The sequence below is a fragment of the Dermochelys coriacea genome, chromosome 2 (assembly GCF_009764565.3).
Source record: "Dermochelys coriacea isolate rDerCor1 chromosome 2, rDerCor1.pri.v4, whole genome shotgun sequence".
In the NCBI taxonomy this organism is placed as follows: Eukaryota; Metazoa; Chordata; order Testudines; family Dermochelyidae; genus Dermochelys; species Dermochelys coriacea.
Genome location: NC_050069.1, coordinates 255,620,843 through 255,647,226, shown reverse-complemented (window position 1 = coordinate 255,647,226; position 26,384 = coordinate 255,620,843). Strand labels below are relative to the sequence as shown.

Here is a 26,384-nt window from a genome sequence, read left to right as displayed (position 1 = left end):
AAAGCTTATGCTCTAATAAATTTGTTAGTCTCTAAGGTGCCACAAGTACTCCTTTTCTTTTTGCGAATACAGACTAACACGGCTGTTACTCTGAAACCTGTAATTGTAAACTATCAGAGCTGGGTCATACATAGTAATGCTTTCCCACAGAACCACTGTGAAAGTGACAAGGATCTTGTGATCTGTGTCAGTTTTATACTGCTGCTAGTGCTGCTGCAGGGAAGCTCCTCTGGGCAAAAGCACAGCATGCTTAGTGCTAATTAAAGTTACTTGGTGCTCCAGAAGGGGGGAAATAAAGCAAGGGGGAGGGGAATAAACGCAAGAGGGAGTTTGAATATCAAGTGAAAGGAAGGAGCAAAAGGAGAGAAAGAGATGGAATAAACAGGCTATACCTAGGACTGCAATAGGGGAGTGACTCTTGCTTGCAATAATTGTTAACAGTGGGTTCCCCTCAACTGATGCTGAATGGTTTATCTGTTAGCATAGATAGGGAAAGACTATTTTGAACACTGCTACAGAAGGCATGACGGAGACCCCAGTGGAACATGGTGTCTGCCACCATTTCTTCAATGTGTTGAAAACATCATTGTCCAGATTACACTAGCAGCTAATCTTTTTTCAATACCGCTTGAGATGGAGTGGTAAGAGGGAGCCATTTCTGACACAGAATCATAGAATATCAGGGTTGGAAGGGACCTCAGGACCATTATCAACAACAAATCATTTTCTAGTCTATGTGGAACCAGGGAGACCAATGACAACTGGATTGGCTATCATAGGGTTAGTGGCAAGAAAAGGGTAGCAGGAAATAAGACTTTCTCATAAAAATATTGTAAGCCTTTTCCCCATCAAAATCAATACAGAAGGCGAATCCCTTCCAACAGAGTGAAGGTACTGTATAACATTTCATGTTGTAATATCTGAGAAAACCCAAACTTTTTTTTTTCCAGCATTAGTTTCCTATCCTTGGTTAGTTAATTTAAAATCAACTTAATTTTAAAATATTTTAAAAAAGAAAGAGAGGCAAAGAAAAATTGACAAGATAGAGTAATTAAGCCATTGGTAAATACAGACCACAAACTATAGTCAAAAAGCTTACATCTCCAAATGGTTTACAATTAAATTTACATAGCTCTGCAAGTATACACCGTATTGAAACACTTAAGATCTAAAGAACCTTGTCCCAAATAACTTATTTCCTACCTCAGACAAGTACCAACAACAAAGATCAGGGCACCTATTGTTCATGTATGAAAACATCTTAAAAAGTTCTGAAAGAAAACGTGTGTTAGCTGGCTTGATGAAACTGACAAACACTTTCTAAAATTCCAATCAAAATAAGGCAAGTTATACATTAGCTTGTACTAGAGTGGCCAAGTTAGGCTGTGTCTACAATGCCACTTTCAGCACTAAAACTTCAGTCGTTCAGGGGTGTGAAAAACACCCCCGAGTGACAAAAGCCTTAGCGCTGAAAAGCACCAGTATAGACAGCACTTTATCACCAGGAGCTGCACTTCCGGCGATAAAGATACCACTCCTCATTCAGGATAAGGGGGTTTTGGGGTTGTTGTTTTTTTTTTTAAATCTATCATCGGGAGAGCTCTCTCCAGGCAATAAAGCGTGTCTACACTGCCCACATCACAGCACTGCCGCGGCCATGCGGTAATGTGGGCAGTGTAGATATAGCCTTAGTGTCTTTAACTCCACCAGTTTAGTACATGTTAAAGGCAGTATTCCTTACTAACACTAACACATACTATCACCACACCTTAAATCTTTGTCTAGACAAGACCTTAAACTAACAGGATTGAGAAAACACACACAAACACACACACACTTTTTTGCCCATCAAGAAGATGAATAAAATCCAAAAACAGACTGCAAAATATTTTCTGTTTTCTTCACATTTAATTCTAAATAAACTAAATCGTTATTAAAGAATATCTGATTCATAAGCCTGGAGCTTGGAAACACAATGGATACATAAACCAATATCTACAAAAGCTTCTCCGCACTACTCTACCAGTGTGTCCTAATCTTTATGTAGATACAAAGGACAGAGTACTTAAGTCACTACACCTAATGTTAATAATGTAAAGGGCTATTAATACCACAGATAAGAGCACATTTCAGTAGATATGATTGTGCAGTCAGCCTTTGTGAACTGCTGCCCTGATATCTGTCTCAAAATTTGTGTCCCAAGTGAACTAAGTCCCTTTACAATAGATACTAATGATTTGGTCTGCATAATAGTTTAGGGTCAGGTTGTGAGATTATGGCACAGCCTGACACTGGGAGCAGTGCAAAGTCACACCACCAGAAATCAGGTCCCCAAGAGGTCCTGCCTCCTCCTCACTTTCACAGAGGCTTACACCTCAAGCTGTACTAGCTGGCAAAAATCCCTGCATTCCCAGAGAGCACAAGGAACGAGTACCACTGTGGTTTCCTGATGTTCATGGGCACATGGAAGGGAAGAAGCAGCTCTGAACTCTCCTCCCAAGTTATGCACCAGAGCAAGGGCCAGCCACAATCTGACCCTTAATGTTACATAGAAGATTTTAGAAATATATTTTATTGATAAGAACTTTCCTTATAGAACATTTATTTTATGAATTTGTTTTCCAGAGTTTGTGGACTCAATCATCTTCTTCTACAGTTTTCCCAATGAGATACAGGTAGAAAAGCCTGTTGGAAATCCCGCAAGTTAAAATCCTTCTTAGTCGCCTTCCCATTCTCTTCTCAGGAATAAATCTCTAACTTTGCAAGGGTTGTGGTCTGGAAATTCACTGGAGCATTAAACAGGGAAACTAAATCATACCCACACAGATTCTGGAGTTGTAGCTTGGAGAGCTGCAACCTCAGATGCTTTCTGGCTTGGTTACCCCACCTCCTCCCTGGCACCACAGCTCCCTGAGGAGCTATGCTGCTATGAGAGCTCGCTCCCACACTTATGCCCTACAGGCCAGAGAAGCATTAACTCTTGCACAGTGTTTCCCCAGTAGGATGAAAGCAGAACTGAGGACTATCATGTGAGTTTCATTCTGCTGCTGCTAGAAAACACTGGGCAAGCAGAGTGATACAGGTGCTGTGGCGGTATTGTCAACTCCAAGCACTCAAATATCATAAGTCAGACCACAAAAAAAAAAAAATATGGGTTTGGCTTAAAAATAATTAAAATTTAAAAATAAATGCTGGGTACTTTTATTTGCATTCTGATTTTGGAGCCCCTAGGATTTGTGTTTTTAAATTCTCCTCCTCCGCCGTGAAAGCTAGATACATTTTTCTTTTTTAAATGAAAGCTAAGATTCTCAAACAAATCTCCAGGAGGAGGGATTTTAAGAAAAATACCAAATATTTTGAGTTGGCAACATGGCTATTTAGGTTTGGAGGGTCATATAGCGGAGAACAAAAAAAGGGGAGAATATGAAAAAAGTAAAGCATAAGAGAGAAGAATGGAGGAATTAGTGAAAGGAGAAGTAGCTGAACTGATTGTGTAGTGGAAATAAATAATCTTTATTTTATCTATTTAAACGTGTTTCCATTTGCTCCTATCTGAACTCCATACATTTGAAAATAACTACAATCGTTCAATTTTGTTAAGTGTATGAAAAAACTTCCTGAACAATAAAACTTTCCTAACAATTAATATAGCCATCAATGTAGTTTCCAACATAATTTCCATGCTACCAGCCCTCTCGCATTTTGACCAGAAGGCATGAAGTCTGAGCATCATGGATGATCACAGCTGTCATGGGTATCACATGGGGAGAGCAGCCATTGTTTCAGTAAAGCAGATCCCAAAGCCTTTAGTCACGTATAGGTCAAACACAACAACCTGCATCTCTCCCAGAAGTATACTGGCAGCCAGTGCAGATTATAAAGCAGAGGTATAATGTTCTCTCAGCATGAAACATGGCTTAATAAATTAACCATCTCATTCTGCATTAGCTGAACCTTCCAGATGGGAGTAGTTTGAAACCAAGTTCAAACTCTGGCTTTGCTGGGAAGAGGACCACTGCAACTGCAACTCATTTAGGCCATGACTTCACTGACAAAAAAAGGCCCATTTTTTCCAACCGGTATCTACCATTTGTTAGCTATGCAGTTGTAAAAGCCTAGTGGAGACATGGCACTATAGTTTTACCATGAGGTAGCTAGGCAAGGTAAACCAGGAGCAGGATATACTGTTTACTTCACTTAGCTACCTTGTGGTAAAAACTACAGTACCTTGTCTCTACTAGGATTTTACAGCAGGATAATTAATGCAGGTTAGGTATCCTGCTGAGAAAAAAACCACCACCTTTTTTGCAGTGGACATAGTCTTAGGCTCCAATATTGCAAACACTTAGGCAGATGTGTAACTTTACTCATGAGCAGCTTCATTGTCCTCAACAAGTCTACTCCTGTGAGTAAATTTTTGCACATGATTAAGGGTATGTCTGCACTAGAAATGCTATAGTGGCACAGCAGCAGCAGTATCACTGTAGACAATTATGACAGTGGCGGAAGGGATCTTCCATCACTGAAGTAAATCCACCTTTCTAAGAGTATGTCTACTAACTACCAGACCAGCAGGCAGCGAGCGATCCAGTGGGGGTTGATTTATAGTGTCTAGTCTAGATGCAATAAATCGACCCCCGAGCGCTCTCCCATCGACTCCTGTACTCCAGCATCACGAGAGGCGCAGGCAGACTCAATGGGGGAGCGGCAGCCATTGACTCACCGTAGTGAAGACACCACAGTGAGTAGGTCTAAGTACGACGACTTCAGCTACTTTATTCACATAGCTGAAGTTATGTAGATCAATTATGTAAATCAATATTTCCCTCCCTTCCCCCCCCCCCCCGCAGTGTAGACCAGGGCTAAGAGGCAGTAGTTAGGTCAATGGAAGTATTCTTCCATCAACCTAGTGGTGTCTACACCAGGGCTTAGGTCAGCTTAATTACATCGCACAGGGTGTGGAAATTTTCACAAACCTGAGTGATGTAATTAAGCCATCCTAACTTTGCAGTGTAGATCAGCCCTAGAAGTTTGCACAATCAAAAGCTTGGGCAGGGAAGGGAATGCCACATGTGGATCTTTAGTCACCCCCTCAGGGCAACTGAAGAGATAATGTAGACAGGTTATGGAGGAAGCTGCTTCCAAGCCCTTGTCAGCAGGAAGGTGTGTCCCATGATACAGAGCCAGCCAGAAAACAACAGGAAAATAAACAGAATCCTAGAAACCCTTTTGACATTGCACCCCATAATACTTTAAGGAAATATGCTTATGAAGGTAAATATGACACAACTGGAATATGTTTTATGCTACATATGCCATGTAACATATCTCTATAAAGGTTATGATCTACTGAATATATTCATCCTATTTGTATGCATGTATCATTTTTGTATTCAAAGTTATGAATATTGGCTGTGTACCTGTTTAATTTTAAGTAGCATTAATAAGGCATTTTGTCATCTTCTTTAGAAAGGAATTTGCAAGTTAAGCGCCCAATCAAGAAACACTTAATGGACAACAGATCTTGGAAGGCTCCAATCCACATATGAAGTCTCCCTGAGGACGTTCAAGGTAGCATGTGAACAATGGCTGCTACCTGTAAGTTCCGAGTCATGCATGGACATATGACTTGCCCATGTGACTCCATAACTCCATCTTGTAGCTGGGATTCTACACAGTGGGAGGGAGGGGTGTCCACTCACAAGAGAAAGCCTATTTAAACCCTTGGGAGACCCCTCCATTTTGTCTTCAGCTGGCTCAAGAGATAGCCTCTCCACTCCCAAAGGATATCTGAAAGAAACTGGAACAAAAGCACAGTAACCACGGGGGTCTGAGTGATTGCTGGACACAGACTAGAAGGAGGCTAGTCTGTAAAAGAAGCTTACTGGAACCTCTCTGAGGGTGAGGTTTCATCTGTAATCACTTTCTTACTATATTAGGCATACGGTTGTGTGTTTTATTTTATTTTGCTTGGTAATTCACTTTGTTTTGTCTGTTATTACTTGGAACCACTTAAATCCTACTTTTTGTATTTAATAAAATCACTTTTTACTTATTACTTAACCCAGAGTATGTATTAATACCTGGGGGGCAAACAGCTGTGCATCTCTCTCTATCAGGGTTATAGAGGGCGAACAATTTATGAGTTTACCCTGTATAAGCTTTATACAGGGTAAAACGGATTTATTTGGGGTTTGGACCCTATTGGGAGTTGGGATTCTGAACGCTGGAGACAGGAACACGCCCTAAGCTGTTTTTAGATAAGCCTGTAGTTTGGGAGGACGTTGTTCAGACCTGGGCCTGGATTTGCAGCAGGCTAGTATGTCTGGCTCAAACCAGGCAGGGCACTGAAGCCCCAAGCTGGCAGGGAAAGCAGGGACAGAAGTAGTCTCAACACATCAGTTGGCAGTTCCCAAGGGGTTTTCTGTAATTCATAGATACTAAGGTCAGAAGGGACCATTCTGATCATCTAGTCTGACCTCCTGCACAGCGCAGGCCACAGAATCTCACCCACCCACTCCTACGAAAAACCTCACCTATGTCTGAGCTATTGAAGTCCTTAAATCATGGTTTAAAAAGACTTCAAGGAGCAGAGAAGCCTCCCTCAAGTCACCCATGCCCCATGCTACAGAGGAAGGCGAAAAACCTCCAGGGCCTCTCCAATCTGCCCTGGAGGAAAATTCCTTCCCGACTCCAAATATGGCAATCAGCTAAACCCTGAGCATATGGGCAAGATTCACCAGCCAGATAGTACAGAAAATTCTTTCCTGGGTAACTCAGATCCCATCCATCTAATATCCCATCTCAGGGGATTTGGCCTATTTACCCTGAATATTTAAAGATCAATTACTTACCAAAATCCCATTATCCCATCATACCATTTCCTCCATAAACTTATCGAGTAGAAACTTAAAACCAGATAGATCTTTTGCCCCCACTGCTTCCCTTGGAAGGCTATTCCAAAACTTCACTCCTCTGATGGTTAGAAACCTTCATCTAATTTCAAGTCTAAACTTCCTGGTGGCCAGTTTATACCCATTTGTTCTTGTGTCCACATTGGTGCTGAGCTTAAGTAATTCCTCTCCCTCTCCAGTATTTATCCCTCTGATATATTTATAGAGGGCAATCATATCTCCCCTCAACCTTTGAGTTAGGCTAAACAAGCCAAGCTCCTTGAGTCTCCTTTCATAAGACAAGTTTTCCATTCCTCGGATCATCCTAGTAGCCCTTCTCTGTACCTGCTCCAGTTTGAATTCATCCTTTTTAAACATGGAAGACCAGAACTGCACACAGTATTCTAGGGGAGGTCTCACCAGCGCCTTGTATAATGGTACTAAAACCTCCTTATCCCTACTGGAAATGCCTCTCCTGATGCATCCCAAAACCGCATTAGCTTTTTTCACAGCCATATCACATTGGCAGCTCATAGTCATCCTATGATCAACCAATACTCCAAGGTCCTTCTCCTCTTCCGTTACTTCTAATTGATGCGTCCCCAACTTATAACTAAAATTCTTGTTATTAATCCCTAAATGCATAACCTTACACTTCTCACTATTAAATTTCATCCTATTACTATTACTCCAGTTTACAAGGTCATCCAGATCCTCCTGTATAATATCCCGATCCTTCTCTGAATTGGCAATACCTCCCAGCTTTGTATCATCCGCAAACTTTATTAGCACACTCCCACTTTTTGTGCCAAGGTCAGTAATAAAAAGATTAAATAAGATTGGTCCCAAAACCGATCCCTGAGGAACTCCACTGGTAACCTCCCTCCAGCCTGACAGTTCGCCTTTCAGTAGGACCCGTTGCAGTCTCCCCTTTAACCAATTCCTTATCCACCTTTTGATGTTCATATTGATCCCCATCTTCTCCAATTTAACTAATAATTCCCCATGTGGCACGGTATCAAATGCCTTACTGAAATCTAGGTAAATTAGATCCACTGCATTTCCTTTATCTAAAAAATCTGTTACTTTTTCAAAAAAGGAGATCAGGTTGGTTTGGCACGATCTACCTTTTGTAAAACCATGTTGTATTTTGTCCCATTTACCATTGACTTCAATGTCCTTAACTAATTTCTCCTTCAAAATTTTTTCCAGGACCTTGCATACTACAGATGTCAAACTACTGGCCTGTAGTTACCCGGATCACTTTTTTTTCCCTTTCTTAAAAATAGGAACTATATTAGCAATTCTCCAATCATTTGGTACTACTCCTGAGTTTACAGATTCATTAAAAATTCTTGCTAATGGACTTGCAATTTCAGGTGCCAATTCCTTTAATATTCTTGGATGAAGATTATCTGGGCCCCCCGATTTAGTCCCATTAAGCTGTTTGAGTTTCGCTTCTACCTCACATATGGTAATAGCTACCTCCATATCCTCATTCCCATTTGTCATGCTACCATTATCCCTAAGATCCTCTTTAGCCTTATTAAAGACTGAGGCAAAGTATTTGTTCAGATATTGGGCCATGCCTAGATTATCTTTAACCTCCACTCCATCCTCAGTGTTTAGCGGCCCCACTTCTTCCTTTTTAGTTTTCTTCTTATTTATATGGCTATAGAACCTTTTACTATTGGTTTTAATTCCCTTTGCAAGGTCCAACTCTACTCGACTTTTAGCCTGTCTCACTTTATCCCTACATGTTCTGACCTCAATTAGGTAGCTTTCCTTGCTGAACTCTTCCATCTTCCACTCCCTGTATGCTTTCTGCTTCTTCTTAATCACCTCTCTAAGATGCTTGCTCATCCAGCTTCGTCTACAACTCCTGCCTATGAATTTTTTCCCCTTTCTTGGGATACAGGCTTACGATAGCTTCCGCAGCTTTGATTTAAAATAATCCCAGGCCTCCTCTACCTTTAGATCCGTAAGTTCTTCAGTCCAATCCACTTCCCTAACTAATTTCCTTAATTTTTGAAAGTCAGCCCTTTTGAAATCAAAAACCCTAGTTGCAGATTTATTTTTGTTAAACCTTCCATTTAGTTTGAACTGAATTAGCTCATGATCACTTGAGCCAAGATTGTCCCCTACAACCATTTCTTCTATGAGGTCCTCGCTACTCACCAAAATTAAATCTAAAATGGCATCCCCTCTAGTCGGTTCAGCAACAACTTGATGAAGGAATCCATCAGCTATTGCATCTAGGAAAATCTGAGCCCTATTATTATTATTACTAGCACTGGTCCTCCAGTCTATATCTGGGAAGTTAAAGTCTCCCGTGATCACGCAGTTTCCATTAGTATTTACTTTATTAAAAACATTAAAAAGGGCTCTATCCATATCCAAATTAGATCCCGAAGGTCTATAGCACACCCCAAGCACTATCGTAGGAGAGGCTTTACTAGTTATCTTCCCCAATGTAATTTTTGCCCAGACGGACTCTGTCTAATCCATTGCATCAATTCTTATTTCTTTACATTCTACCTCATCATTGATATACAATGCTACTCCACCACCTTTACCTTTGTTTCTGTCTTTCCTAAACAGCACATACCCTTCAATACCTGTAGTCCAGTCATGACTACTATTCCACCATGTTTCTGTTATCCCTATAATATCTGGTTTCACTTCCTGCACCAGTAGCTCTAGTTCCTCCATTTTGTTACCTAGGCTCCTCGCATTGGTGTACAAACATCTTAATTTTTGCTGTTTGGCCTCACTCACATTTTGTACCCTATTAGGCACAGTCATTCTACAGCCAGTATAACCTATTAGACTAGTATCCACAACGCCCTCGCTCCTTATATACCTTCTCCTACCCACGGCTATATCCTTTCTTACTTTGTCTTCTTCCCTCTCAATGCTAAAATCTGGCGTGGAGATTACCTGGACATCTCCCAACCATCTCCCCCTAATTCCTAGTTTAAAGCTCTCTCTTTATCAGTTGTGCCAGCCTTGATCCTAGAAGTCTATTTCCTTCCCTACTCAGAAGTCCATCCCGAGAGAACTGTCCTCTGTCTGTGAATGCCTCCCAGTGGCCATACATCCCAAAGCCCTCCTTATAGCACCACTGCCTAAGCCATCTGTTGACAGTCATAATCTTGTCACACCTTTGTTGCCCTTCTCTACGAACAGGAAGGATCCCACTAAAGATCACCTGACCCTCAATTTCCTTAAGCGTCTTCCCCAGCCTAGCATAGTCTCCCTTAATACTTTCCAGCGAGAATCTAGCCATATCATTTGTTCCCACATGAAGGATAATTAGGGGATTCTTTCCCGCTCCCTTTAGGATCCTTTTCAACCTCAGGTCTACATCCCGTATCTTAGCACCCGGAAGACAGCACACCCTTCTATTCTCTGGATCAGCTCTAGTTACAGGCCTGTCTATTCTTCTCAATAAAGAGTCCCCTATCACATAGACCTGCCTTTTCCTGGTGACAGTGCTATTCTCCAGTCTCTCCCCTGTTCCCTCTGGCTGCAAGTTCTTTCCATTCCTATTTTCCCTTATAATCCTCTTCAACCCATCCTGTATCCTCCTGGGGCTCATATTTGGTGTAGTCTCCCTTGACTCTTCTGCTTTTCCTATAGGACTAGCCTCTCTTCTCCCTTGCCCTTCCACCTTCAACAAGTACCTGCCGAGCCCCTTCTTCATTTTCCAACTCTGCACACCTGTTCCTAAGCTCTATTTCTCCTTCACTAGTCCGTCTTTTCCTCTGCCTGGTCCTTTTAGTCACATGCTTCCACTGACCACTTTCCTCACCCAGTCTCCCCTCAGAATTCCCCAGCCCTGCTTCCATCTGTGAGTCTGAGCTTTTCCCTTCAGATACCTCATATCTTTGCTCCATCATCTGCTCAAACCCCTTCCTAAACTCAACCAGACTTTCCACCTGCATCTCCATATCTCGGATCTTTTCCTCCATCAGCTCTATCAGACGGCATTTCATGCAGAAAAAACTCTTATCAGGTCCCCCCTCCAGGATCATGTACATACCACAGCTTCCACATCCAGTCATCCTCAATGTGTCTTTCACTACAGGAGTCACTCCCACAGCTGCCTCCGTATCTGTCATCGCCTTCCCACCTAAGTCCTGTTAATCTGGGAAACACAAGTCACACAAAAAAGACCACCCCCCCCCAGCAAAAGCAAACCCCAAACAAGCACCACAATTCCAACTCCCCTTTCAAGCTCCCACTCAAACTCCCGTTCACAGCTCTGTTTGCTAGCTCCTGTGCCCTGCAGCTGTCTGTGCCGCTGCCCGACTGACTGGCTGGCTACCTTTATAGGGCCTCTAGTCAGAAGCCCCACCCCCTAATCAGGGCTCAGCTTCTCTCCCAGCACAAAGCCCCTACACACACACACACACACACACACACACAAATACTAAAAATACAAAACCAAGTACAACTACTTTCTCCTCCAATAGAACTCCCACTCAAACTCCCCTGTTTACAGCTCTGTTTGCTAGCTCCTGTACCGCTGCAGCTGTGATCCAACCTGTCACAGCCTCATTAAGCTCTCATACAAAAAAGGAGGGAGAGAGAAACCAAGGATGTGGCAACAGAGAAGATGCACACTACAAGGGGAAAGACAGGCAGAAACAAGGGAAAGAACATAATCTTATGAAAAACACCTTTTCTTTTTGGGATGTCGTATGGTGGTTAGATATCACACTCATGGGTAGGATATAAAAATAACTAAGAGGAAGAAGTAAATTGCTTCTATGTTCAATTTCTTCCTGATACCAGCTAATTAAGACACCTATCAAGTTAACTTTTATCGTTAAAGAAACCTCAAAAAAACATGCTCACACTTTTGGAATAGGCCCTTTTAAAAAAGAGTATGCAGGAGAGTCCCAAACAACAAAAATTAGAATCTTGATAAGAAGCATTACATTGCATAGTAGCACTTGCATACTGTGTTGGGATGGAATGCAATAAGGTGTGGATTGGGGTTTTTTTAATACATTTTGAATTAAAAAAAGAGAGAGAGAGATACATACGCATAAAGCAAAAATATTTTGAACTGAGCTAAGTCTAACCTTTACTTGTTCTATTACACCTAGATACTGTAGGTGTAATTAGTTGTTTATAAAAGAATGCCCAAAACTGTGGACATTACTCACTAATATATAATGCACCATTCACATTACAGCATTGCAATTTTTTAAATCAAATAACTCAATACAACATCGCTCAGAATTATAGGAACTTCTCCAAAGTTCCTTAGAAGCTGCAATCTCAAGGTACCATGTGACTGAGTTAAAAAACAACTCACGTGTTTCAGTCTGAGTGCATTCCTCATCATTGCCTATGTTTTTAAACAGATGTCCTGAAATTTAAAATTATATTTCTACCCTATCCAGTTTTAAACTTGCTTCACAAGAAAGCACTAGTGCTCTTAGAAACTTATTTCCAGAACGATCACTGCAGTAATAAAAATCAGTTTTGTCATTTACATCATCTGATGAACTAAGCAATGGCTGTACCACAATATGAATGGTGATGCCTCATGCCATCTCTCTAGTAACTGTGCAGTGAAAAATCGAAAACATAGTGTTAGATTTAAATAATAATAAGAGATAATTATTGAAAAAACAGGAGAAACCTGCTCATTTGTACTAATGACTCAGAGGCCTCCATTGAATGTTACTTACAAATTCAGTTCAGTAAGTGAGCAAACTGTAAAAAGGCAAAGATACTGTATCACAAAATATTTTTTTATTTTGACAAATGTAGTAATAATAATAAATACTAATACTTGCTTTTTCATAATGTATTAATAAATGTACTACAGTATATTTGTTAGTATAACTTGAAGAAGTCTGGCATTTTCCTAACAAATCTCCTATGTCATAAATCACATGGTGAAATGGTGGTCTTTGACTGTATCAACGACTGGAAGTCAGGAGACTGAGGCCTGGTCTATACCTAAAACTTAGGTCAACCTGGCTACATAACTCTGGGCTGTGAAAAATTTCACACTATCTAATGTAATTAGGTTGACCTAACCCCCACTACAGATGCCACTAGATCAACGTACCAGCTCTCAATGAGGTGGATTTACTACAGCACTGGAAAAACCCCTTCGGTTGCCGTAGTAGGTGTCTACACTGCAGCAGCATAGCCGCAATGGGGCAGCTGTGCCTCTGTAGCACTTCTAGTGTAATACCCTGGGGTTCTATTCCTACTTCTGCCACAGTCTTCCTTTGTAACCAAGGGGTTAACCCATCCTTTTTCAGAGGGTGTAGGAATGCCTAATCTAGGGGTAGTCAATAGGCAGACCGCGGGCCAAATCCAGACTGCCAGATACATTTGAACAGACGGTGAAATCTTTTTATTACTTATACTTGTGTCATCTGTGACTGCTTTTGACCGCCAGTGCTGACAGCTCGAGGTGATGTAAGCGTGGGGCTAGAGACCCACTGCCATGGGGTTGACAAAACTCTGGGCTATCAGTCCCAAGAAGCAGGGCTCTGGGCATTCAGTGCCCCACAATGCCCCACGTGGTCAGTTAAATCGGTGGAAGTGCTCCTGGTGAGGACACATGCCGCCAACAGGGCGAGTCATAGTGTTGACATGAAAAACTGCAGTAATTACTGCAGTTGCTGAATGTCGATCTAACTTAGGTTGACTTAATTTTGTAGTGTAGACTTGCCCTTATTATCATCTTTATTGTTACTGTGATATGAAAAATGTTCCTTTAGAGTCTGGACTTTGACTTTACCTTGACCAAGAAATTTGGACCTTGATAAAAAAAAATAATTGACTATCCCTGCCCTAATCCCTTAATGTCTGTCAAACTCCTTGAGATACTTGAGAAGAGGTGCTATAGAAGCTCAACATATTACTACACACGCAATAAACAGTTAATGTTGTTAACTACAATTTCAAAGATTTAATAACACATCACTTAAAACAACCCAAACTTTCAAAACTATGGAAATCATAAACCACCATTACATAAATAACTCTGGTCCCAACCTTAACACCAAATTCATGCACACATACAAACAACAAAAACAATTAAGTAATAAGCACCTGAACAACTCTGATCATGAAAAAAAGAATTACAAAACCACCAATGTACACAATAATCTTCTTATTCATCCACTACACAAGTTCCACTCATAATTGAGAATCAAAAGCTTAGTTCCTTAAGTCTTATCCATACAATGGATGTACAAAGTCTGGCCTTCCACCCGTATAAGGATTCCATGCTTGCCAGGCAGCAGCCATGGCTTCCCCCATGTTGCTCTCCAACTCCTATAGGTTTTAAAATATATATTTATAAGTTACACATTTTTAAAAAATTAATGTTACAATGTAAATGTTCAAAATTAACACTTACAAATGTAAAAAAGCCCAAATAGAGCAGGGGAAAAATCAGGGGTCTGAATGGTACATCAAGTGGAGGGCAGGGGATGAGCCAAAGAAACATAGCTAAGCTACAAAGAGAAAATGTAGAATTGCATTACAGCTCTTCTGAAACGGATGTGGATATCATTAAATGCTGGCTTACCCTGACGCAGACTGCAGTCAAAATAATGAAAGAGATTCTTAAATAATTATTTTCTGGAAAACATTCTATGCTTGTGTGTCTGAAAAACTATTTGCATATGTGAAATTCTGGACTTTTGAAAACCTACTGCTGCGAATGTGGGCCAAAATAAGAAATAATTCACATAATTTAAAATTAAGTACCATGCATAAACATTTTTAATCAAACACTTTTCGGAGACTCTGGAAAAGATCTTTTCAGACCCTATTTTAAGCATACCCACTTGCAAAGTAAATAAATAATCTATTAATCCAATCAAAAGTTAGATAAATGTTGAAAACAGGGTTTAGAAGGAAAGTCTGGACACAAACTTATCTATGGAGTCACAACTATCACCACCATAACCAATGAGAATTCAGTGCAGGATTTGGCTACTAAATCTTTACTATGAAGTGGCGATAGAAACAATTTTGTACTAATTACAGTGTGAGCAGATTAACAAAGTTCTACTGTATAAAACAACTTTTCAAAAGTCTTACTGCACCTACACCATATTATTCTTACTATTTTTCATGGATATCTAGCCATTAATACAAGCTCAACAAGACAAAGATCAAGAACTCAGTTTTGATCACCAACCTTTTCCCCTTTTATGGGCAACACCACCACCATCACATGGATGTCATCCTTAACTAAGACCCCTTTCCAGACCCATACATAAAGGTAATGTTTTGCCACTTTCTTCTGCACAACCTGACTAAGATCCAGCCTTTCCTCTCCTTCCACATAGCTAAAATTCTTTTCCAGGTCTTCATTATTTTGCTTCTCACCTATCACAACCTCCTCCTCCTCTCTGGCCTTGACAAATATGATCTTGCCACCTCTTAAATCCATACCAAAGGCTACTGCAAAAATCATCTTCCTGACTCATTGCTTTGGACACATCATCCCTCTCTTTCCATCCTTCCATGGCTCCCCTTTTCCACCACGTCAAGCACAAACTATTTGCCTTCACTTTAAGGCCCTTCATGGATATTCTGACTCTACTTATCACCTACCTAAATCCTGCCATTACTCCTGCCCTAGTTGTACCATCATAGTCTCTCCAATGCATCCCATATGCATGGAAGAAGATCTCTGTAAAAATATTTAAGGTCACTACATTACTTCCTTTAAATCTCTCTTTAAAAACCCACTTTATACCTTGATGTTTGCAAAACACTTGACAATGGCTAGGCACCACTGCTTATTCCTCTGTTCATAATTGCCTCATTGTTCTCTTATGCTCTCATCACCCCAATCTCCTTGTCATATCCACCTGCTGTCTTGTCTTAAATTTAGATTGTAAAGTCATTTGGGTGGGTACCATCTTTGTGTTGTATGTCTAGATAGTGTCTAAACACAATGGGGTTCTGGTCTCTAGGTGCAACCATAATTATAGCAGAGCAAGAGCTCTGCTATAGTTATAGTTAAGAACAGCTTTCTGTTTAAATCTCAACTCTAAGTGGTCTAAAATCTGTACAGTGAATCAGATTGCCCTGAAATTTGGTGTACATCATAAAGGAATTTGCTAGTGATACAAATGGTGAGGTAATCATGTTGCCAGCAAGCAGAGTGGAAAGCTGATTGCTGTTTGGATCAAAGACCAGTTGCAGACCTTCCACAGACATCCTGTCCGAAAGGTCTTCACCGTTAGTGTGGTGCTGTTAAAGTCACCAGTGTATAGGGCTGGGATTAGTGCTCTTGGGAGCACCGAGTTCAGACATTTTGATTTGGGGCTTTACATGTTGGCAATGTGCAGCTCCCCTATCCTGATGGCAGTGGTGTAGGTGGCTTGTTTTCCCCCAACTGAAAAAAGATCAAAATCCACAATGGTGTTCTTCACATATATGGCTAGGCCATATTTCAAATGGTAGTGGCTAGTTGTGAGGTTGTAACCACGGATACAGTAGCAGCTGGCCTGTTGATCACTGGAGACATGGGTTTCTTAGAGTGTCAGGACAACGTTATGCCAGATGCACTCACACTTTGTCCAAGAAAGTTCCTCAGTGTTAAGTTGGAGGATTCTTGTTCCAGAACCTATCTGGTGTGTTACTTGGCCCAGAAGAGGACTATTATGGTGGCTTAAGTTGTTGCTCTGAAGACCAGAAGGTTGTTAATCAATGTTCGGTCACTGGTCACAAATTCAGATGACCTTGCCCTGGCAACTCAAGCAGCCACCTTCAGCGACAGCGAATCCACCTTGAACAGGACCTAAATACCATGAAGGAATACTTATGGAAATGGAGGCTCAAGCCTAATCCCCACAAAACAACAGTCACTGCATTCCATCTTGATAACAGAAACACTAACTGCATCCTGAAAATGACCTTCTGCGACAACACTGCGTGACATGACCCCACTCCAACCTATCTCAGAGTGAAGCTGGATCATGACCCTCTGAAAAAGGCAACTACCAAGATGAAGACACGGGTCAACCTGGTCCAGAAACTGGCAAGCACAAGCTGGGAATCATCAGTGTTACAGACATCAGTGATGACCCTTGGGTACTCTGTTGCTAAGTACTGTGCACCAATGTAGGCCAGAAGTAGCCAAACTCGACTTGGTGTCCTATTAAACACTGCAATGCGGTGCATCACTAGAACCCTCAAGTTGACCCCAACACTTTGGCTGCCAGTGCTGTTGCATGTTGCTACCCCATCCATTCGCCGCAATGCCACAACCCTTTAGTAATTCCAGAGGTTCGTGGAAAATGAACATCTTCCCATCCACCAGGACTGTAACAACATCCCTCACCATCACCTGAAGTCATGTAAGCCATTTTGGACCCACACATTTAACCTTCAATAATGCAACTTCAACCCTGATGAAGCTTGGAAAGCCAAATGGAGTTCACAAGAAGTCACAAACAAACACTTTGTGAAAGAAGCAACGCAGAAGATCACTGGCTTCGATCTCCCACAAAGCTCATGGGCAACCCTAAACCGTATCAACACAAATCATGGCAGATGCGGATACTTGCTTCACAAATAGAAAATTAAAAACTCTCCAGCGTGCGACTGTAGTCGCCCAGAACAGACCATAGAACATATAACAACTCAATGCCCAATTCACAAATACAAAGGAGGCACCACAAGAATACACTCTGCTACTTCAGACCCAATTATGTGGCTTAACCATCTAAATGTAAAATTATAGTTGTTGCTCTTCATTTACATCAGCCATATGAAGTAGCAGTGATCCAAATTTGAGGAATTTGACCAAAGGGTTCCCAAGATACAGCCCCCAGGGGAAAAAAACAGCTTTTCTTAAAGTTGATAGATTCTGTCCACCCCACCCTCCTCCTTTTTTTTTTTTTTTTGCTCACAAACAGATCAGATCAGGGCTCAGACTCGGATCATTTCACCAGGATCTAAATCACTGGAGCGTTGGTTACCCCACCAGCCCTTTGGGTGAAAATCAAATTAAAACATTATTTCTAGTTCTGGCAACCAATTGATTATACTGAGCATATATAGGCAAAGGAGTTAACAGGACCATTTGCTTTCAAATTTTCACACTAATAGCTCAAGAGGATAAGCAGCAGTCCTTCAAATCTGACTGAGCCAGTGTCAGTTTGAGTCCCACCATGGGCAGGAACTTCGAGAAGGTTGGATGGCATATTTGCTAAAATCTGTCCCTGAGGGCTGCACTGGTGGGAGGGAGATAAATTGGGATAGATGGTAGGACAGGTGAGAGGGGCTGGGGAGCTGAAGTGAGAGGAAGGGAGCGGGGCACATGGGGACGAGTGGCAGGGGGCTGTGGGAGAACAAGGGCAGGGACACTTTTCGTGGCAGAATCTGGGGTGGTCTCTCTCTACTGCCCCCATGTGATGTAAGTGGGAATCTGGGGAAGCCCTCCCTGTCCCATGGGACACTTAGAACAGACATGCTCAGACTATGCACTAAGAACACACTCAGACTATGGCTACACTGCAGAGCTTATGGCGGCACTGCTACTGCAGATGCTATAAGCCAAAGGGAGAGAACTCTGCCAGCTTAAGTTACTCCAGCCCCCGCGAGCGCCAGTACATTACGTTGGTGGGAAAAGCTCTCCCGCCATCATAGTGCTGTCCACACTGGCGCTTGGGTCGGTGCAACTTACGTTGCTTGGGGGTGGCTTATTCACATCCCAGAGCGACAATTTATACTGACATAAGCTGCAGTGTGTACATGGCCTGAGACTGGTGTCAGGAGCCAAGAATGGGTATGCTTGCCACATAGTAGAGGCTGTCCAGCAGTGGGGAGGGAGGAAAGGAACATCTGGCACAAAATCTCTGTGAAATTGTTGGGTTGGGGAGTTATTTTGTTGTTGTGTGTTTGTGGGGTTTGTTTGTTTAAATGTAATCTGCACACTGAAATTATTTTTGAAAATTAAATAAATTACACCTCTGAATGTTCACTGGGAGGGGAGGGATGAGTAGGGCAAGAGAGTAGGGGGTAATGGGGAAGAGAGGGTTGGGTCTGAGGTGAGGGAGGGGGTATTATGGGGAGGGGGATAAATGAGAATAGGTGGTAGCAGAGGAATGAGGGATTGGGGGTCTCAGGTAAAATGGAGAGGTAGGAATTAGGGGGAAAAGGAGAAGACAAGAGGGGCTGGGAGAACATGAGGGGTAGAAGAGGAAGTGGTGGGGTGATGGGGTGGGGGGCATGTCAGCTCTAAATTCTCCCCTTCCATGTGTGCTGGGATCTCAGGGAGCCCTACCCCGCTGTGGGGGTCTGTGCCCCTATCCCTGCCCATTGTATGTTCTGGGATCTGGGAGACTCTGCTCTTGGGGTGTGTCTCAGCCCCTCTCCCTGCCTCTCCATGTGGGCTGAGACCTGGGGTGGGGGTGGAGGAATGAAGGTAAAGTAAATTTATACATCTAAAATCCAGAAAACGAATAGCTGGGATCTGGGGTGGATGGCTGGCCGGAGTGTGTGGGGGAAGGACCCAGTTTGGAGAAGGGGTGGACTGGGTGGACCTGGGGTATGGCTAGGGAAGCCTGGCTGAAGCAGGGGTTGGAGTCCCAGCTAAAAGGTGGGTAGTAGGAGTGAGGACCTGCTCAGCATGCAGGTTGGACTACATAACCAAAGTAACACCTGGCCCTTCAGTAAGGGCCTGTGATACGCTACTCAGTAGCAAAGGGCAGGAGACAAGAAGAGCAACTTCTTACGTGTGAATAGTTTCTACAATGCCAACTAATGGCTTAGTGGGATGGGGAGGGGAGGGAAGAGGGAGCTGGAAAGGCTGGCAGGGGTGGATTAGATGTTGCAAAGAATGGTGGGGAAAGGTGTGGGGAAGGAGAGAGACACACACCAGTCTTCTCTCACACACTTAAAGTTATGTAACAACCATGTCATAAGTCTGTCACAGTTTTGGGACACAGAAATCTCATCCTTGGTATCTCATCAGCCCTGTTACCAAATGCACATTGCAAACATTTCAAAGCATGGCCATTATCCCCATTCCACTATAACAAAATGTGGAGGAGGGGGACGGAGTGCTGAGTAATTCCACTAGACAACACAGTTGCTGTGTGAAGACCACTGGACTTGAATTCCTAGCTCTGCCACTGGCCTGCTAGGTGACCTTGGTCAAGTCACCTCATCTTTCTATGCCTTCATTTTCCATCTGTAAAATGGGGTTAATGATGTAAAGTTTTCTGAGACCTACTCATGACAAGCACTATATAAAAGCTAGATCTTTATATTATTACCTAGCCACAGTAGTTTATCAATTGCAAATCCAGGTGATTTAAATGACCACTAACTCCTATCAACATTTCTCTTCCTGTTTAAAAAAAGTATGAAGTTAAATGGCAAAAAAAACTTCATTAACACAGAGAAGGTTGTCCAGTTATAGCTTGTGCCCTTCCAGAACATCAAGTTCAGCAAAACTCAAACATCTGAAAACCAGGAAATACAGAGGTAAGGTAAACAAACGCCCACACAACCTTAACTCACCCTCTTTGAACAATGCTCCAATATGCCCATACTCCAATATGCCCATACTCACACACTGCCTTTTCACTGTAATGAAGCATTACCTGCACTTGCCCTACACTCAAACACCGAGCCTACTCACTTGACAATACCACACTTCTGAAATTAAACACACAGGATACCACTTAAACCTATACTTTCTCATATCCCTCATTAAATCCACAGACTGCTCTCATGTCCGACCTCACTTCTGACACTAGCCATGATAAGAAGACACAGTGCCCTGCTACTGATTATAACCTACACAATTCTGTATTGAAATGATGCAGATTGGCACCTCAGGGTGCACACACATCTCCTTCCTTCAATCACACATGGGGGCGGGAGGACTTGGACCCAGATCTCTCATATCATGAACGCAACTCTTCCATGCTACTCCAATTTATTCCTCCACCATTCACAGCTACACCTAACAATGTGAATACAGCTGGAATGCATGCAGATAATTTCCAGTGGTGACTGCCAACACCAAGGGGGCGGAGTCAAGGTTGAACGGGTATTTATCTTAATTCTGTATTCCCTAATTTTCAGAAGTGTGTTTCACTGAACTTGATGTTCTGGAAGAGTACAAGCTGTCACCAGCAACCTTAACAGTTCATTAATGAAGTTTTTTGCCACTTACACAGATAATAAATAACTATTCACCTAAGATATAGTCCCCAGAAATCATCATTCACATAACTATACATTCAATTCTGCCACATCCTCAAATGACATCATCAGAAAAGCTGTTCTGACATACTTCTCTACAGGCAGAAACGCTCAAGGTATTGATAACTGATGAGTCCCTCCTTCATTGTGTATACCAATTCCTTCTTCATCACCTACAAGCAACTTCCCATGTTTCTTATGCAGAACATGGCACAAACGCCTAGTTGCACTATGAGGATTTTTAGCCTTTTTACGACACGTCAGGTAGTGCTGCTGCCAGAGGCAGGATGCCAGTTTAGATAGAAATATGTAAATCTCTACTAGTATGGAAATTTCTGTGCTCCCATAAAAATAAATAAAAGGCCTACATTTGTGAAGAGTTGTGAGGTCTGAGCATCACACGGGAGCAAACCCTATACAGGAAAATGAAAAACAGTCTTAACTCAATCATCCATTTGAAACCATGGTCAACAAGGAGGTGAAATAATACTAATTGAGTATTTTTCAAATATTGTTCTTTGAAGACAGCACCTTTAATTCATAAATCCTTTTACTCTGGCTATTTTGTTTTAATGTAGTGTTCTTATTTAGATCATTACTTAGACTGAATATCCAATGGAACATTTTCCGTAATGGGATAAAGTGGTTGAACAATCTGATTGGCTAACAGTGACTTAGACATGTGATTATGGTACAAAACATGCTCAGACATATGCTCTATTATCTGATTTACAAGTGACATATTAATCCAACTGGAAAGCACAGGAGAGAGGAGAAAGACATAGCTAAGCAATCATACAAAAAATGGAAACTTTATTTTCACTCAATGTTTGTTTTGCATCTGCATAGCTAATTTTAAGATTGAAAGATATTAGACTGGTTTAAACATCGAAACAGTATACTTTAAAAGAAACCTCTCTTTCCAGAAGCACTGGTGATTAAAAACAATCCAGTCTTCATCTGATCAGTGATACACTGGGGCAACATTACTACCAACACCAAAATGCTATTTTTAGAAATGTTGATTCCTTGTGTTACTGTAACATCTTGGGCTACAATCACGAAAACTTTCCATACACACACTGAAGTCCTCTTGCAAGGATCAGTTTGCAGCATCAAGTCACATACAGTAATATTAAAATTGTGGAGGAAAAAAAAACCAAATAACTTGAACTGTCTGTTTATTTTTTGTATTTCACTCACACAATTCATGTGCATTACATATAGTTAATGAAAAAACAGTTTCACTTTTTTCTCTAACTACTTTCATTTTCTGGCTCTCACACAATGGTACACATTTTATATACAAGTATTTATATTTTTGAAAGGTTTAGAAAATGTTTTTTTAATAAAAAATAATCTAGATTTCTCCTTAAAACTGACTGGCAGTCTCCCTTTAACGCTAGAAATATAATTGAGAAAGAAATTACATTTAGACTTCATCTGTGTAGTTTGTGAAAAGTGATCTTAAACTGGCATGGAAAAAATTAGCTTTTCCACAAATTGCGGTATTTTAAAAATGATTTAATTAAATTAGTTCACTTTTTAAAAGTCTGTAGCTACATAGACATATAGGCATAAGTAGGCAGCATTCAGAGTTTCTTTATAAAAAACTATTTTTGTAAAAGCAACTCAAGTGCTTTATATGTAACTAGATGTTATATGTACAAATAAAACTGGAAGTAGTATTCAAATATAAGGTTTCAGAGTAGCAGCCGTGTTAGTCTGTATTCGCAAAAAGAAAAGGAGCACTTGTGGCACCTTGGAGACTAACAAATTTATTTGAACATAAGCTTTCGTGAGCTACAGCTCACTTCATCGGATGCATTCAGTAGCTGTAGCTCACAAAAGCTTATGCTCAAATAAATTTGTTAGTCTCTAAGGTGCCACAAGTACTCCTTTTCTTTTTTCAAATATAAGGGTAAAGCAGATGAATCAGTACTGAATGCAAGGATTGAAGTCTTCAAATCATGATTTGAGAACATAAGAATGACCATACTGAGTCAGAACAAAGGTCCATCTCGCCCAATATCCTGTCTTCCAACAATGGCCAATGTCAGGTGCCCCATAGGGAATGAATAGAACAGGTAATCATCAAGTGATCCATTCCCTTGATGACTTCAGTAATTCTGCCAGAGGTTACGGGTCAATGACAGGAGTGAGTGGGTGGGTAGGTTCTGTGGCTTGCAATGTGAAGGAGGTCAGACTAGATCATCATGATGGTCCCTTCTGGTCTACAACTGAGCTGCACATAAACAGTAGCAAGGACTGCTAACCACTTTAAACTTCCACTGTGGGAAAAATCTGTATTATTTTAACAAAAAACGCAAATATTTAAGAGGGATGGGGTCATGAATTAAATGCTACTAGAAGACGTAGCCACACTAAAAACCAGACAGTCAATGTTAGAAAGCCTCTAAAGTAAACTGTGAACAACAGGAAAAAAAACAAAAATGAATCAGATTTTTATCTAAAAAAAAAATATTTACTCATTACAAAACATAGAAGATCAATACAACTGAATGATCAAACAAAAATATTCTCCTCTATGTGTTCAGTTTATTTTATGCACTTAACTGCACTTTATATATAATCAGTTTCACAGTTTCCCCTATTGTTTGTGTAAGGTCTTTCATTATAAAGCTACAAAAACTGATTGGGAGATTCAGGGGAAGATTTAGTAAATTAGCTTTAACAAAACATTTTTGTTTTAAATTGACTAGATGTCAAGTTGACTGTGACCCTTAAAAAAAACAAAACACTAAAACTTTAAGCCTGCAACATGGTCCATGGCCTGTAGTTCATTACATTTAGAACATAAACATAATTAAAAATAGCAGCAAACAGGTTTATTCTACTTTTATCCTGGGAAGGCCTCTCATTAAAGACCAAAACTGAGTGCAGTTGGTACATAATTAGCACTATGGGAATGAGGCCTCTTGGAGTCCTTCTTCACAACAGAGAGACAGAAATTGGTCCAACAAAGATATTACCTCACCCACCTTGTCTCTCTAATACACCTCACACATATTAGTATTATGATAAATAATTGACTCATACACTGTCAGAGTATTTGTTAGTGCACACAGCAGAACATGGACGTTAGATATAACGCATTCCTGACTCGCACACAAAAGCGCCACAAAAGGGACTTTCCATTTAAAGCCAAACATAGTCCACCTGCACCACATATGGACGCAGCAGATCACTCCAACGCGCTCCCTAGGTTTGGCTGAGATGCGCTGTTGATAGTTGACGCAGTTGCAAGGGGCAGCCTGCCTTAGTTTGCTAAAAGTGTACAGTGCACATTCAGTTCCGCCTGAAGCGTGAGGAGAGCAGGGACCAGAGAAGGAAGCAAACCGGCGACAGCAAACGACAACGCAAAACACCACAATCTTCCCAACCACCCTCATGTTGTGCCTGCTACCTTACACCCTCCCCTAGCCTGGCCACCAGACCCCGTCTGAGGCTGTTTGACAGCTCCAGGGAGAAAGCAGCTTCCACTTTCAAACACACTCCGGGGCTGGTTTGGCTGCAGGAAATTGCTGTCTAAACTTCTGCGTGTGTGTCTGCGTAAAGAGAGAGGTTTTTAGGGTCATCCAGTTAGGGCTAGATCAATTTTTTCTTTAAAAAAAAAAAAAAAAGCCCCAAAGGAACAGCCAGAAGACACCAAGGGACAAGCTGAAATAGAGGGCAAGCCAGAGCCCTGGAGGAGGAGAGAGACCCAAGGAGGACAGAGAGAAGGTACAAAAGAAAGGGAAAGAGGAGAGGGGTCCATGGGCAAGGCTGGGAAAAGGGGGAGAGAAAGAGGGGAGGAGAAAAGGAAGAGAGAAGTGAAAAGGAAGGAGAGAAGAAGGAGGCCAAAGGTGAAGAAGAAGAAGAAGAGGGCAGTGGGAAAGGAGGGGAGAGTGCAACGGGCAGGGGAGGAAAAGAAAGAAGGAAGGTGAGACGGGAAGGGACCCTCCCAAAATGGCATTGGGCAGAGGGGAGGGGGCGCTGAGGAGCGAGCCTCTGCTGACAGCTCCCCCTGCGCTGCCTGCCCCCTGCCCCGCTGCCTCTCCCACACGCTCCGAACTTACTTCTTTCTGGCTCTCTGGAAAGGGGAAGCGCCATCTTTGCGAGGCCGGCCCCTAGGTCTTTTGTCTGTGGCTGCTGCTGGGGGGGGAGCTCTGGGCTCGGGGGGCTGCTGGGGCGGCGGCGGCGGCTCCGCCACCCCCCCGACTAGACTCTTGTCCTCCGTTGACATCCTAGTCAGCAGGACGAGAGAGACACATGGATGAGGAGGAGGGTGGCGATGAGGATCCCGATGCTCCTCCTGCTCCCGATGCGCCTCTCCGCCTCACCTCCGCCTCCTCCACCTCCGCTTCGCATCGCTGGCCTCAGCCGCCGCCGACCAGCGCAGGTAGCAGGGGGAGCGGCATCGGGAGGGCCGGGAGGGAGGAAGGAAGGGGGGGGGGAAGGGGCTCACGCACAATAACCGCCCCGCAGAGCGGGCTCGCCAGGGGGCGAGGAGGGAGAGACACTCCCGCGGCGGGGCGCCCAGCTCAGAGGCCCCGGGAACAAGCGGCTGCTCCGGCTCCTGCGCTGCCCGGCTGCGGCGGCCGCCGCTTCATCGTACGCGGCGCCCTCCCCCTGGCGGCGCCCCCGGGGCGGAGGAGGGGCGGGCGGCGGCAGGGGCCGAGGCAGAGAGGAAGTTTTGACAGCTCCAGCTGTTCTGTGTGCCGGGGGCAGAGTCCGGCCGGGCCCCGCTCCCTTCCCGGCCGGGCCGGGAGCAGGAAGTTTACTTGGGGGAAGGAGGACGGAGGGGAAGCCTGGGGCCTGCGACTGGCGAGGGATCCCGGGGCGGCGGCGGCGGCCCGGGTGTGTAACCCCCGTCAGTGCGACACATAGACACAGAGCCACTCACCCGCCTCCCCCCGCGGGCCCCACACTGCGCCTGCCCGGCCCGCCCGCCCAGCCACCGTCCCACAGCACAGACACCCCTGCGACGCGCCGCCGACGCTGACCTCACGGGCTCGCTGCCTCTGCCGGGCTGGCGGCGGCTGCGGGGAAAGTGCGGAGCCCAGGAGCTGGGACTGGGCTCCGAGCAAGGAGCGGCGGCGGCGCGGAGCGTGCGACACCCTGTGCGCTCATCCCCGCCGAGACTGCGGGCGGCTCCCAGGGAGCCGCACCAGGGGGGAATCGGCGCTGGGTGTACACAGCCATGGCTCAGAAAACAGGTACCTGGACAGAGCGTCTATCCCGATCCGGGGGGAGGGGGGTTAC

The 26,384-nt window shown here is 43.0% G+C and overlaps 1 protein-coding gene across 25 annotated transcripts in view; it reads right to left on the bottom strand.

Annotated features, from left to right (window-relative positions):
• The window catches only part of KMT2C (lysine methyltransferase 2C), a 356,354-nt gene extending 330,190 nt beyond the window's left edge, over nucleotides 1-26,164 (bottom strand). For 13 of the 25 annotated variants that reach the window (XM_043509667.1, XM_043509663.1, XM_043509668.1 and 10 more), the window contains exon 1: nucleotides 25,199-25,371. In XM_043509667.1, coding sequence (XP_043365602.1) covers nucleotides 25,199-25,365 — 167 coding nt within the window. In that variant the 5' untranslated portion in view covers nucleotides 25,366-25,371. The other 12 variants (XM_043509661.1, XM_043509669.1, XM_043509674.1 and 9 more) reach the window with 7 other exon arrangements.
• Between the last annotated feature and the right edge of the window lie 220 nt (nucleotides 26,165-26,384).